We start from the raw sequence: 13,368 nt of genomic DNA on the forward strand, positions 1-13,368 counted from the left end.
GGGAAACTGAGGCTCCGTCTGCTGGGAACCTTTAAAAAAGCATGCAGAGCATGCCCCAGAAGTCACCTCCAAGGGCGGAGGCGAAGGCACTTAGGTACCACTCTAGCTGAGGGTCATCCCCTGAGGGTGTTAACTCCAGTCAGCGGGCCCTTGAGAAGGGATGGAACCGTCACCCCCGCCTCAGCTGAAGCCAGAGGCAGCCTTAGGGCGCAGGTGCTGGGCACACATAGCTTCTGCCACACTCTTCTGTAGAAGGCAAAAGAGACTGTAGTTTTAAAATAGCTTTGCCATACAAAATATTTACATCATTTTTCCTTATAATTCTTTGTCTGTGTAGCCATTAAATATTTAAATTCTCTAAAGCAAAATAAGCACTGATATATACTGAGTCTTTAATGGACTGAGTTCCCACAGGGCTCCACAGCAGAAAGGGAAAAGCAAATCTCTTCCTAGATTGGGTCACGTGTGAGGACTCACACTTACTAACTACACAACCTTGCACGCAGTCAGTACTTAGTGAATATTTTTTAATTCTAGAACTAAAGGAACCTTGCATAGCATCTTCATTTGCAGAAAGGGAGACAGATGCCTACAGAAACTGACTTTTCAAGTCCATCCACTTCATCGGAAACATGATCCTTTCTTGAATACATCTCCAGACCTAGACTCCATTTTCAATTCAGATTCTCCTCACGAGGATTTTCAGACGTTTCACGTGGTACCATGTTGGATTCTGTCTTTACTGGGTTATGATCTTCAGCTTCTTGCATCCAGCCTACTTTTTCTCTTAGCCAAAGTCTTGTTTGTGGTGCTGTATGGTTCATCTGTCCAATTAAAAGGTGTTAGTGGTGGCAGAGCCTCATGGCTTCTAGGCCATATCAAGAAATGGATGAGGTTTCTGTGGTACTTGGATTTCTTAGAGAACAAGAGATCTCAAGCACTTTCTGATTCTTCTTTTTCTCCCCCAGAGTACCCAATCCAGGATATGTTTATAATGGGTGCTCAGGAAGTATGTGGTGAATGAATGAATGGTTGTCTGTATAAACCAAAGGGGAGCAGACTGAAAGCCACGTATGACGTTCTGATCAGGAGCTTGAGTGTGTCTGCCTTGGGAGGGCTCACGTGCCCCTTGCTTCCTAGGAGCATCTACAATGCCGCCGCTTGGTACTACCACCACTGCCAGGATAGGATGCCCATCGTTATGGTGACAGAAGATGAAGAGGCAATTCAGCAGTATGGAAGTGAAACGGGAGGAGTGTTTGTGATTTCCTTCAAGGTATTTCCAGCTGGGGTGTGTGTGTGTGTGTGTGTGTGTATGTGTGTGTGTTCACTTCCACAGTGGTACCCCTAAGGCTCTGGATCTCTTTGGCAGTACAGAAAAGGGAAAATAAAGAATGAAGACTTTAAGAAGTTCCGCGTCTTTATCACTCTCCACCTAATTAATCTTATCTTTGGCAAATTTGGGCAAACTCCCTGTGACTGTAAGGCCTACAGTTTCTAAGACTGCAGACTAGTAAATCCCTATTGACAGTGAACACATGTTTAGAGTCATAACAGTAATACTAGTAGTAATGACGATAGGTTGAATCTTATAAAACTGCCAACATTCTGTTGTTTTTGACTTACAAAAAGGCAGTTTTACATGGTTCTACCTAAAACTAATAGCCAGCATTTATCTATGGCAGGCACTGTTCTGAGTGTATTATTTCATTTAGTTCTAACAACAACCCTTTGAGACAGGTGTTAGTATCCCCATTTTATTGGTGAGGAAACAGAAAGGCTAAAGCAGCTTGCCCAAGGTCACAGAGAGAGAGTGATAGAACTGGGGTGAGAACCCAGGCAGTCAGACTCCAAAGCTCTTAATCACTAAGCTCTGTTGACTCCAAAACCGTTTTGCTAAATATACACAAAACATAGTTTTAAAGGCCAATCTTCTTTTTCTACTATTCACACTTCTTCACTTGTGACCTTGGGCGCAGGTCAGTAAGAGTAAAGGAAGGGGTGACCTGTGATATTACTTCTGTGAAGGCTGTTGGACCAGCTTGGTGTCCATGTAACAGGCAGGAGCAGCATTATCAGTGACTGTTTTTTGAGCTTTCTGACCAACACAGTTCTCCTATTTCTTAGGTACCTTTTTGGAGAATAGGATGCCTGTTAATCTCTCAAGAGATTACTGGTCACTTCTGCCTGCCCAGTTGGTCGATCAGGTTTCAATGGTGAATATTGTTTTTTGATTCAGAAACTAGAATGAGGCCCCCCATTACCTGTGTCAGTTTACAGAACGTCTAGTTGGATTTTGAATTGTAGATCCTATAAAGGTTCCCATGTGCATGTATTGCTGAAGATTTGCCAATAGAATTTTCTTGGCCCTGCTATAAAGAAAAAGTGTTCCAACATGCCAGAAAAATCCAGGGGCGCTGGATATTAATGGCAGTGTCACTTATTTTTTTTGTTGCAATACATCATGTCTTGTTCCTGCAGAGGACAGTTGACTAAAATTACGTTTTTCTACTTTTTGTGAAAATTACTTTTCTCTGTAGCCCAGTAGCATAGTACAGTTTGATTTTGTATAGCATTTCCTAAGCAAACTGTGTGACCGAGGGCTTTACAGCAGTGTATGATAGCAGAGAAAAGGAGATACTATGAAGTTCAGATGAGCAGGAAGCCCAGAATTTTCTGTGGAGACTTGAAGGTAGATTGGAAGGAGTGAGGACAATAAATTCCTCTTGAAGAAGTGAAGGCATGTAGCCTGGACACGGGAAGTAGATGAAGCGCAGGCAACCTCACCACACCAGTCTCCTCTGGGTGGTGACCTTGGTGTCTTTTCTAGGGCCTCTCTGCAAGTTACACCAAGAAATACAATAATATTCAGTAATATTCTACTTGGAGGCGACCCTGACACTTGTTTGGGAATTATGTTTCATACCAGGTCGTCACATTGATAGAGCGTCCCCACAAGTGTCTCCACATGAAAATTGTGACTATATCTGTATAGTCACAAAAGAAGATGTGGTCCTCAGGGAGCTTATGAGGCTGGAAAGCCTAACACCAAAGAACAGAAACCTCTTTCCTTCCCTCCTCTCTGCTCATCTGAGATTGCCTATAGGTTGAAGGAGGGGAGACTCTGCCTTATTATACTCTACTCCTCACCATTTTTTGCCAGGTTATTTAGATTTCTTATTAATCTCAAATATTTCAAGATTTTTTAAACAGTGCACATGTAGGAGCTTTTCCTCTCCATTCACTGGGGGCTGTTACCTGCAGCAATGAGATCCCTGTAAAGACAGGCAGCCCGGACGTGTGCACATACTTGCTTGTTTGTGGAGAGTGAGGGAGATCTGAAAATGCAGAGTGATCGGGGGTAGAAGCATTCCATGGTAGGAACAGCCTCCCTGCGGTTCCTTGGGCAAGGCTGCCAGGATTAATGAGATGGTAGAAAATGAACCGGTAGCATGAGGTTTGGGAGGGTACTGCCCATTTAACCCCTCTTCAAAACCGCATGCCAGCAGTTCCTGTTCGGGAGTTTTCGTAATGCTGCTATAACAGAATCTTTATCTTCTGATCATGTTTCTCTTGGTTAAATGCAGAACTACCTGGACAATTTTTGGCCTGATTTAAAGGCCGCCCATGAGCTCTGTGAGTCTATCCTTCAGTCTCGACGAGAAAGAGAGAATGAGAGTCAGGAGAGCCATGGGAAGGAGTACCCAGAACACGTACCCCTGGAAGTGCTAGAAGCTGGCATCAAGTCTGGGCGCTACATCCAGGTGAGGGTGGTGATGGAGAATCGGCACGGGACCAACCAGTGTGTTTCCTGCTCTTCTTTATTTGGCTCCTGTCCCAGGCCTCTGATTTCAAAGGCTGTCAGCGAGATGGTCTCAGTAAGTCAGAGTTGCCAGTGTTCCAGGTGACGTGGGAGTCCCCTCCGTAGGCATCAGCCTTGGGTTTGGAGCCGCTCTCTAGTGTTCTTAGTTAGGTTACACACTAAGCATCACACAGGTAGCCTTTCAATGCCTCCCGTGGGCTTCCCAGGTGGCACTAGAGGTCAAGGAACCACCTGCAAATGTAAGAGATGTAAGAGATGCTGGTTTGATCCCTGGATCGGGAAGATCCCTGGAGAAGGACATGGCAACCCACTCCACTATTCTTGCCTGGAGGATCCCATGGACAGAGGAGCCTGGTGGGCTACAGGTCATAGCGTGCACAGAAACAGACACGACTTAGCACGCATGTCACTGGGAAAGAGAATGTATTTTTGCATTAAGGTGTGGAGGTTTGGCAGAATTGTAAAGTTGTTGAAATTGGACTTCCTCATGCCTTTCCCATTTTCCTGCCCCTTTCAAGTGTGTCTGTGTGTTATCTCAGGACCCAGGACCCAGATACTATCAGGGTCTTGAGAGGAAATCAAAATTATTATTCAGATTTCAACAGTTCTGTGTGCTTTACTCTGTGTGTGCATGTGTGCACACATGCAGTTTAATCACATGTGTAAATTGTGTATTTACCACCACAGTCAAGATACAGAACTATTCTACCGTCGATTTTACATATAGATTTTTACATAGATTTAGGTTGAACCAGCACACTAAACTCCCTCCCTAAAGTGTAGGGGTTTTTTTATTATTTATTTATTTGTGGGATCTTTGATCCTTGTTGTGACACGTGAGATTGTTAGTTGTGACATGTGAACTCTCAGTTGTATGTGGGATCTAGCTCCCTGACCAGGATTTGAACCCAGGCCCCCCTGCACTGGGAGCAAGGAGTCTTAGTCACTGGACCATCAGGGAAGTCCCTGAATGTGGGGGTTTAAACACTATATCTGTTGGAGAGGCTAATGCTTCCAATTGGTAATGAAGTTTACAGCATTCCTGAGGATATTTTGGGGAAGAAGATATTTTAAAGACTGCTCATCACTTAGGTAAGATAAATCGTCACACTTGCAACGCTTGGTACAGCTAAGAGTAGGTCAAAATGAAGGTACATTCTCCAGAGAAAATAAACATTGGTGATGAATTATTATTATTATTCCTAAAGAAAGGGATCATAAACCTTATAAGAATATAATGGGGATATTTTCATAAAATTTTTGAGCTATACCTTTTGGAGGTTAAAACAGACAGAAAAGAAGCTTTTCATATTGATTTTGATTTTAGGGAACTCTGAATGTCAACAAACACAGAGCACAAATAGAAGCTTTTGTTCGACTTCAAGGAGCCAGCAGTAAAGATTCAGGTTCAGTATAAACCTTACATAAATTTCCATACTGCTTTTTTATTCTGATATTACAGACTGAAGAAAGCAAAGTTGAAATTGTCACTTCATACGTGCCGTGTCAGATATCCTCACATACACTGGTTGTGTGGAATCATGGGCTTTTTTTTTTCTTCCCTATCCTTTTTGTCTATAATTTCTGATTTTTTGGTAATAACTCTAAAAAATGGTAATAGCTACCATTTTATTGGGTGCTTATTATGTATCAGATACTATTCTAAGCACTTAAAGTAGGTATTGTAAAATAAATAAATAAATAAATAAAGTAGGTATTGTTATTGTTTACTGCCTTCTACACATGAAGAAATTTAACGACAGAGAAGCAAAGTAACTGTCCCAGGATGGTGCACGCGGTAAGCAGTGGGGCTGAACCTGTGAGGTTTTAAGACATAGTCCTGTGCTGCATCACTGAGCTAATATATTGCCTCATTGGAGTCTTTTAAAAAGTAACATAGATGAAAAAAAAGTGTGACTAAATTGTATCATAATAGAGTGTACTGTTAGATCTGCAATGACAGGGTGAGGCTGGAGGAGGGTGAGAAGCAATGGCTTTCTCCGGGCTTCTGCTCGTCAGGCTTCTAGTTCTGCAGTATCTGCAGTTCAGCAGTCTGCTGACCGCTCCCTGGACGCGTGGCCCCCGAAGGTATGAGACAGAGTCCTAGTGTGGGCTGACACTGTCTCATGCAGGCAAGCTACCTTAGAAGGCAGTTGAGGGACTTCCCTGGCAGTGCAGCCGTTAAGACTCTACACTTCCAGGGCAGGGAATGCAGATTTGATCCCTGGTTGGGAAACTTAAGATCCCATATGTCAAGCGGTGGGGCCAAAAAAAAAGATGGTTGGGGGTGGCTTTATGAAAGCACATTTTGCAGCACGGCCTGGCAGCAGCCTTCCTTCCTTCCTAACCTGTGGGGCAAAAGTTTGCCTTCAGTTTGACTTCCATCTTTGAAAGGAGGGAGCTTTTATTTACAATAATGCTGATTAGATCTTGAACGGATTATGTTTGAAAGGCCTCACTGGTGAGGTCTCCCCCTTGGCTTTATGGGGTTTCTCTGTGCTGCTCCCAAAGCAGATCTCGTCAGTGACGTCCTAATCCACGGGATGAAGGCTCGAAACCGCTCAATTCATGGAGACGTGGTGGTTGTCGAACTGCTCCCTAAAAGTGAATGGAAGGGGAGAACCACCGCCCTGGGTGAGAATGACGGTGATGACAAGGCCCTGGGCGAGTCCCCGAGTGAGCCCATGCCCACAGGTGAGCCAGCCCGAAAGCTGCCTGCTCGTCCAAGCAGACTGTTTATTTTTCCTCTCCTTAGTCCAGAAGTACTGCAATTATTAATATATGATATCGTCTCTTTTCCTACATTATCAGTTTCCCGTCTGCAAGTTTATTTAGTTCTCATCAGCACCCAAATAGGCTATAATATGTCTCACCTTAAAACAAAATAAAAACCCTCTTAGGTCCCACATCCTCTCCAGCTATCGCCGTTTTCCCTGCTTCAGTTTCTGGAGAAACTCATTGAAAAGGGAATTCTCTCTCTCCTCTCCAGTTCCTCTCTCCCTGGTCTCTCCCAAAACCGCAACATCCAGGCCCCACCCCCTCCTACCTCTTGTCCTTTGTCAGAGTCACCAGTGACCTCACCGCCCACAGTCCTTGGCACCTATAACCTGCCAGCAGCATTTGGCTGGCAGACCACCGCCTCGTCTTCGGCTTCTGGGCTCTTCTCCTCCACTGGTGGATTCCTCCTTATTCCTTTGCTGGTTCTTGCCTGTCTTACTGTCCTCTCGGATGCACCCGGCCTCCTCTCTGGATCTCTCCCTCTCCGCACACTCTCCCCAGGAGCTGCCTCCAGTCCTCTGACTGTCCCTCCAGCCCAGAGCCCTTCCACAGCCAGTTTTGTCTACTCAGTCATCTGTTTGGCTTCCTCCCCTGGATGTCTTAACAGGCACCTCAAACTTAGCACACCTAATAACAAAATCCTGATTTCTGCCCCCCAACCTGTTTCTCTCCAACTGTTCCCCATCTCAGTAAATGGCAAGGCTGTTCTTACAGTTGGTCAACCCAAGACCTTGGAGCTATCCGCACCTTCGTTCACACATCGGCGTGTGCTGTCCACTCTAGCTTTAAGGCGTGGTCTGGGTCCAGCCGCCCCTGCCCTCTGCCACTTGGCTCCTAAGTCAGTGCACGAAGACCTCCGGGAGAGATTTTCCCGACAGCCGCCTCGCTCGCCTCCCTGTGCCTGTCCTTGCTCCCAGAGAGTCTTCTCGGCAAGGGAGCCACAGTGATCCTTTTAAAATCTTCAGGTCCTGTCAGGTCTCTGCTTCTGCCACGGTTACCAACTTGTCCTTTACCACCTGAGAAACAAGCTTTCCCCAAACCTCACACCTCCTCTCCTCACTTCAGGTCTCTGCTCAGAAGTCACTTCATTTGAAATAGCTGCTATTCTGACCCTTCATGCTCCTGGTCACCTTACGCTACTCTGCATCTCCTAGCAGTCCTGCTTGCCTCACATATTTGTCTCCCGCCCCCACAGACACCCAGACTGGAGTGTAGACCCCAAGCAGTCAGGGACTTTGTTCTGATACAGCTGTGTTCCCTGCTAGAACCTAGAACAGGGCCTCCATAAATACTTGGGAAAAGCAAAGATAGCACTTTTAAATGTTATACTTTGCCTTTTCTTGACTTCAGTCTGTGATGATTAAAAGTTTTACGTATCAGACTTATGATTTGTATACTTTTTCTGTGAATAATGTTGAACCAAATGATTTTGGCTGGTAGGAAAATGCAAGACAGTGAAAACGCCCAACAGAAGGCATAGGTTTAAAAAAGTGAAGATCAGGGACTTCGCTGGCAGCCCAGTGGTTAAGACCTCATGCTTCCCCTGCAGGGGGCATGGATTCAATCCCTGATCAGGAAACTAAGATCCCTGTGGTCAAAAAAAAAAGGTGAAAATCATTGACTTTTCCCAACATACCTAAACCTGAGTTTGGTGAAGTAAGGGCCGAAGAGAAAGTGGGACTAATGGCTTCTAAAAGTCACCCCACAAAAAAAAAAAAAAAAAGGAGGGGGGCGCATACTAACAGTGTTTATTTTAAAAATTACCTATCTTAAAAAAAAAATGATCCATCCTTCTTAAAAGAAAGGCAAATGTTTGCATCTCTCAAGTTGTGTGGATGTGCTTGAAAAAATTGGATGTTGCATTTCCTGTTTTCTTCCTCACTGCTGAGCTGGTCAGAGTCCAGTTAGGTGACACCTTACCAGCGAAGGTTTCTTTTGTTTTGTTTTCCCAAAGGCAGAGTGGTAGGCATCCTTCAGAAGAACTGGCGGGACTATGTGGTGACATTTCCATCCATAGAAGAGGTCCAGTCACAGGGCAAAAATGCTCAGAAAATCCTAGTTACACCTTGGGATTACAGAATTCCCAAAATCCGAATCAGCACTCAACAAGCAGAAGCCCTCCAGGTACCCCCTCTCTTCGCCTCTTGTCTCTGCCAGCTTTTGAGCAGTACCAGGAAACGTTAACTTCTTTGCATAAGAAGGGGTAAATTATTGATGGCACGTGGCATTCCGAGATCCTGTTTTCTAAAAATTCTAAATATATAGAATCATCTATTAAGTAGTCCTTGGTTAATAAATGAAGGCCAGAGAGAAACCGTCCTAGAAAGAGCTGTCAGGACAGCTGGAGAGAACATTCATTATCCAGCTGTCCAACACAGAAACTTCCAATAGATACACTTTGCCAACGCTAACAAGCTTTCTTCCAGCAAGTGATATAGAAATACGATTGCTCTGCCCTGTGGGGATGATATAGTGGTACTTCACAGAATCGATTATCCATAAAGGAACAGAGTCCCGGAGAGAAGACATAAACAAGAAAGTTAGAAATTAACCTTTACTGTGGCAAAGGGTGCAGGCATCACCCAGTCTGATTTGCCCGATGTTCTGTAGTTTGTAAATGAGACACTGAAGCAGGCTATCCCCAGCCAGTAACCTGTTCATCCTGTACCTTTCCATCCTGAAGCCTCACTCAGGCTCTCAGAGGCCAGGTGCAATAGCTGCTTTCCGTATCTGTGGCTTGCTGGAATATGGGGCAGTGAGGTTCAGTTCACGCTGATTACCTTCTCCCCGCCAAAAGATGTCTTAAGAAATTAGAAAGTAACTCCAAACACACACACAAATTGGACTGTGCATAGTTGGGTTTTTCCCTTGGGCTGCATATGTTAACTAGAACGTGTCGCAGTTGGTTCTCTCTTTCTCAGGTTTTCATCTTGGTGCAGAGAGGTAATGCCTCCCTTCAAAGCACTGGGTTAAGCATTTACCTGCCATCTGACCATTTAGTAAAACAGGAAGAACCCAATAAAAGGAAAAAAAGAGAAGAAGATGGTTATTTGTATTAATAAATTGGCCACTGTCTATGGAGCTCAATGCTGTTTATCCCTTGTTTGGTGTTGCTAATTGACCCACTTACTCCTGATACTGGGTTCGTGTTTCCCCCTCTCTGTGCAGGACTTCAGGGTGGTCGTGCGCATCGATTCCTGGGAGTCGACATCTATGTACCCAAATGGACATTTCGTGCGTGTCCTAGGAAGAATCGGAGATCTGGAAGGGGAAATTGCAACCATCCTGGTGGAGAACAGCATCTCAGTTGTCCCCTTCTCCGAAGCTCAGGTCAGACTCGCCCCAGTCCTGTGGTCTGATAAAAGACATTCTCTGCTTTTTCGTTCGTCTGCCGTTGTTGTTCTGTCAGTAAGAAAGAAAAATTTTTGTACTGTGTAACAAACTGCTATCTAAACCACAGCTAATGGGAGAAGTTCATTCCTCTTTAACTCTGTGTTTGAACGAGACTGGAGTCAACTTCAAGTGCAGTTTCTTACAGCCTCATAGCTCTCAGATTTTTACATGTTTCCAACTGTGCTTACAAATGGTATGTCAGCATCTTATCATCAGTATGCATCCATTCCCCGTAACTACATGGGTACCTGGTTGTTACAGACCCACTGGGCTCTGCTCCCTGTCTGGATCATTCAACCAGAGGCCTGCAGAAAGCTGTGGGAAGCAGCTTCTTGGGTATACATCTCTGACCCATGTATCAAAAAAATCATGCTCATTATGAAACCATTTTTGTAACCTTTACAGAAAACAAAAATTGTGTGAACATAAAGCATCAGCTATTTCTGTCACGTTATGATCTGTTAAAAATCCTCATAAATTGTGTTTATTATTCTTGCATAGCTATATTCATAGTGCACACAGGCTATTTTTTGCTTCTTGCACTTAAAATTATTTCTATGTGTTGACATAGCCTACTTACTGTTAATAATGATGGCAAATTACTCTATATTGATGTATTCTAGTTTACTTAAGCTTTCCTCAGTTGTTGAGCATTTGGGATTTTTAATGTTTCAGTATTATAAAAGGTGCTACTTCAAATGTTTCATAAACATCACTTTTTTTTAATCTTTTGATCATTTTCTTTGGAATGTAATACTTAAAGTGAGATTACCAAGTCAAAGGGCATAAAAAATTTAAATAGCTTTTGCTGTGAATAGGCAGGTTGTCCTCCAGAAAAATTGGGCCAGTTTGCATTGTCATCAAGAGCATATGGGTGTTCTTATTTTCATTATAATTTTTGACAGAATAGTAACTATAATAGTAAAAATACTTTAGAATATCTTACATTATTAAAATTTTATGTTTAACATTAGTATCTTGAAATCATTTGTTGGCTTGTTTTGACAGCTTAGTGAAAATGTTGGAACAAAATAAAACATGAATTAGACTTCACAGGACTAGAATTCTTCCTTTTTAGCCTACTTAACTGCAAATTGATGGCTTGAATAGGTAATAATGCAGAAAAAAAATGCCCAAGATTGATCCTGCTTTAAAAAGGGAATATGTTTTTAATATCTGGGACATGTTGATTTTTTTCAGGGCTTGACTTGAATTAAAAGCTCAAATATATTTAAACAAATGGATCATTTGAAAATGCGGTAGATATTGTACTTTTTATAAGCCACCCATTCATTCTTGCCCGCACCCTCACAACTAAAGGAACTGTAAATGCTCTGGAACATTTCCTGTCAGACTGTAGAATCCTCAAGGGCATGCAGATTGTGTCTTTCCTATTGAGTCCCGACTTTCCAGAACCTCACACGGCTCCTGACACATATTAGGCACCTAATAAATAATTATTGCTCAAAAGAAACAAATAGGTAGAAGGTAGTGAGTAATGAGGGGCTTCCCAGGTGGCACTAGTGGGAAGAATCCGCCTGCCAATGCCGGCGACGTAAGAGACTCGGGTTCAATCCTTGGGTCGGGAAGATCCCCTGGAGGAGGAAATGGCAACCTACTCCAGTATTTTTGCCTGAAGAATCCCATGGGCAGAGGAGCCTGGTGGGCTACAGTCCGTAGGGTCGCAAAGAGTTGGACATGACTGAATGAGTTAGCACACGCACACAATGAGTAATGAATGGGGTTTCTATGCGGTCACATGGAGAATGTTAGAGAGTTTTTATGGAAACTTCTGGTGCATGAATTGCTGAATCTTGGGCCTCTCCCTGTACAGATGTGTGAGATGCCAGTCAACACACCGGAAAATCCCTGGAAGGTAAGTTCGCAAGAGGAACGAGAACGTGAAGACCTGAGGAAAACCCACCTGGTGTTCAGCATCGACCCCAGCGGCTGTGAAGATGTGGATGACACCCTTTCAGTCCGAGCCTTGGATAATGGCAACCTGGAGCTTGGAGTCCACATTGCAGATGTGACGCACTTTGTAGCACCACACTCCTATATTGACATTGAAGCTAGGACAAGGTAATGCTTTTAGAAATCAGCACTGGGATTGTGTGGGTGTGACTATAATGTGTTCTGCAACTGTGCTAAGTCACTTCAGTCGTGTCTGACTTTTTGCAACCGTATGGACTATAGCCCACCAGGCTCCTCTGTCCATGGGATTCTCCAGGCAAGAATACTGGAGAGGGTTGCCATTTCCTCCTCCAGGGGATCTTCCCTACCCAGGGATCGAACCCAAGTCTCTTACGTCTCCTGCACTGGCAGGTGGGTTCTTTACCACTCGTACCACCTGGGAAGCCCATGCTAGTTTCAGATTTTTAAAACAAAGATTTCACAATTGGGAACAGTCCTGAAGATCCTTCCAGAAACGGCAACCCACTCCAGTACTCTTGCCTAGAAAATCTCATGGACGGAGGAGCTCGGTGCAGGCTCCTGTCCATGGGGTCACAAAGAATCGGGCGTGACTGAGCGACTTCACTTTCACTTCCCCTTTTCCTTGAGAAAAGTAGTATCTTGATCAATTACGTTTCCTTTGTTTTTTGGCTGCATTCTCCAGTTGGGATGAGTGGGGGCTACTCCCTAGTTGCAGTGTGCGGGCTTCTCTTTGCAGTGGCTTCTCTTGAGGGAGGTTGCAAGGGCTTAGTTGCCCCATGGCATGTGGGATCTTCCCAGATCAAGGACTGAACCTGAGTCCCACGCATTGGCAGGTGATTCTTAACCCCTCGACACCAGGGAAGCCCCTGCCTTTCCTTTTTTAACAAAATCTTTTCACATGTTGTATGCTACAGTGAAATGGGTTAAATTTTTCATGTAGTAATATCCTATTTTCTATAAATACTGGATCGTTACACTTTAATTTTTCCTACACAACTAAGATTTGTGCCACTCTGTCTTTCTCTTTTATATCAGTGGAAGAATATTGAGCCCAAAGCGGCATCACTTAGAAAAGTGGGAACACAGGCATAGCTTTGTTGCCCAGCCTGCTGCACTTTATGAAAAGCAGCAGCCTTGGGGAATTGGCGCTGAGCCCTCAGCCATTTCCTCACCGCAGCCTGTGCCGTCAGCAGTTCTGCCTCTTGCTGCTGAAGGTCATGGACCTGCACATGTGTCGTTCACAGGGCCACCACTTACTACTTAGCGGACCGTCGCTATGACATGCTGCCCGCCATCCTCAGCGCTGACGTGTGCTCCCTCCTGGGAGGTGTTGATAGGTGAGTTGGTTCATTATTTCTATCATCAGAACTCGTCCTGGTCCTTCTGTGATGCCTGGTAGCTCTTGCTTGTGGCCACTTCCTTTTTCTAAGCTACTTTCC

General features: G+C 44.3%; 1 protein-coding gene across 3 annotated transcripts in view; it reads left to right on the plus strand.

Moving 5' to 3' along the window:
* Positions 1-13,368, plus strand: part of DIS3L (DIS3 like exosome 3'-5' exoribonuclease) — a 32,349-nt gene that overhangs the window by 11,243 nt on the left and 7,738 nt on the right. Inside the window, exons 1-9 of one of the 3 annotated variants that reach the window (XM_027553023.1) lie at positions 1,190-1,276; positions 2,128-2,216; positions 3,588-3,764; positions 5,151-5,229; positions 6,338-6,517; positions 8,556-8,725; positions 9,770-9,931; positions 11,829-12,076; positions 13,174-13,266. In XM_027553023.1, coding sequence (XP_027408824.1) covers positions 2,148-2,216; positions 3,588-3,764; positions 5,151-5,229; positions 6,338-6,517; positions 8,556-8,725; positions 9,770-9,931; positions 11,829-12,076; positions 13,174-13,266 — 1,178 coding nt within the window. In that variant the 5' untranslated portion in view covers positions 1,190-1,276; positions 2,128-2,147. Of the gene's footprint in view, positions 1-1,140; positions 1,277-2,127; positions 2,217-3,587; positions 3,765-5,150; positions 5,230-6,337; positions 6,518-8,555; positions 8,726-9,769; positions 9,932-11,828; positions 12,077-13,173; positions 13,267-13,368 lie in introns of those variants that run through there. The other 2 variants (XM_027553022.1, XM_027553024.1) reach the window with 2 other exon arrangements.

This window comes from Bos indicus x Bos taurus, chromosome 10 (assembly GCF_003369695.1).
Source record: "Bos indicus x Bos taurus breed Angus x Brahman F1 hybrid chromosome 10, Bos_hybrid_MaternalHap_v2.0, whole genome shotgun sequence".
Classification (NCBI taxonomy): domain Eukaryota; kingdom Metazoa; phylum Chordata; class Mammalia; order Artiodactyla; family Bovidae; genus Bos; species Bos indicus x Bos taurus.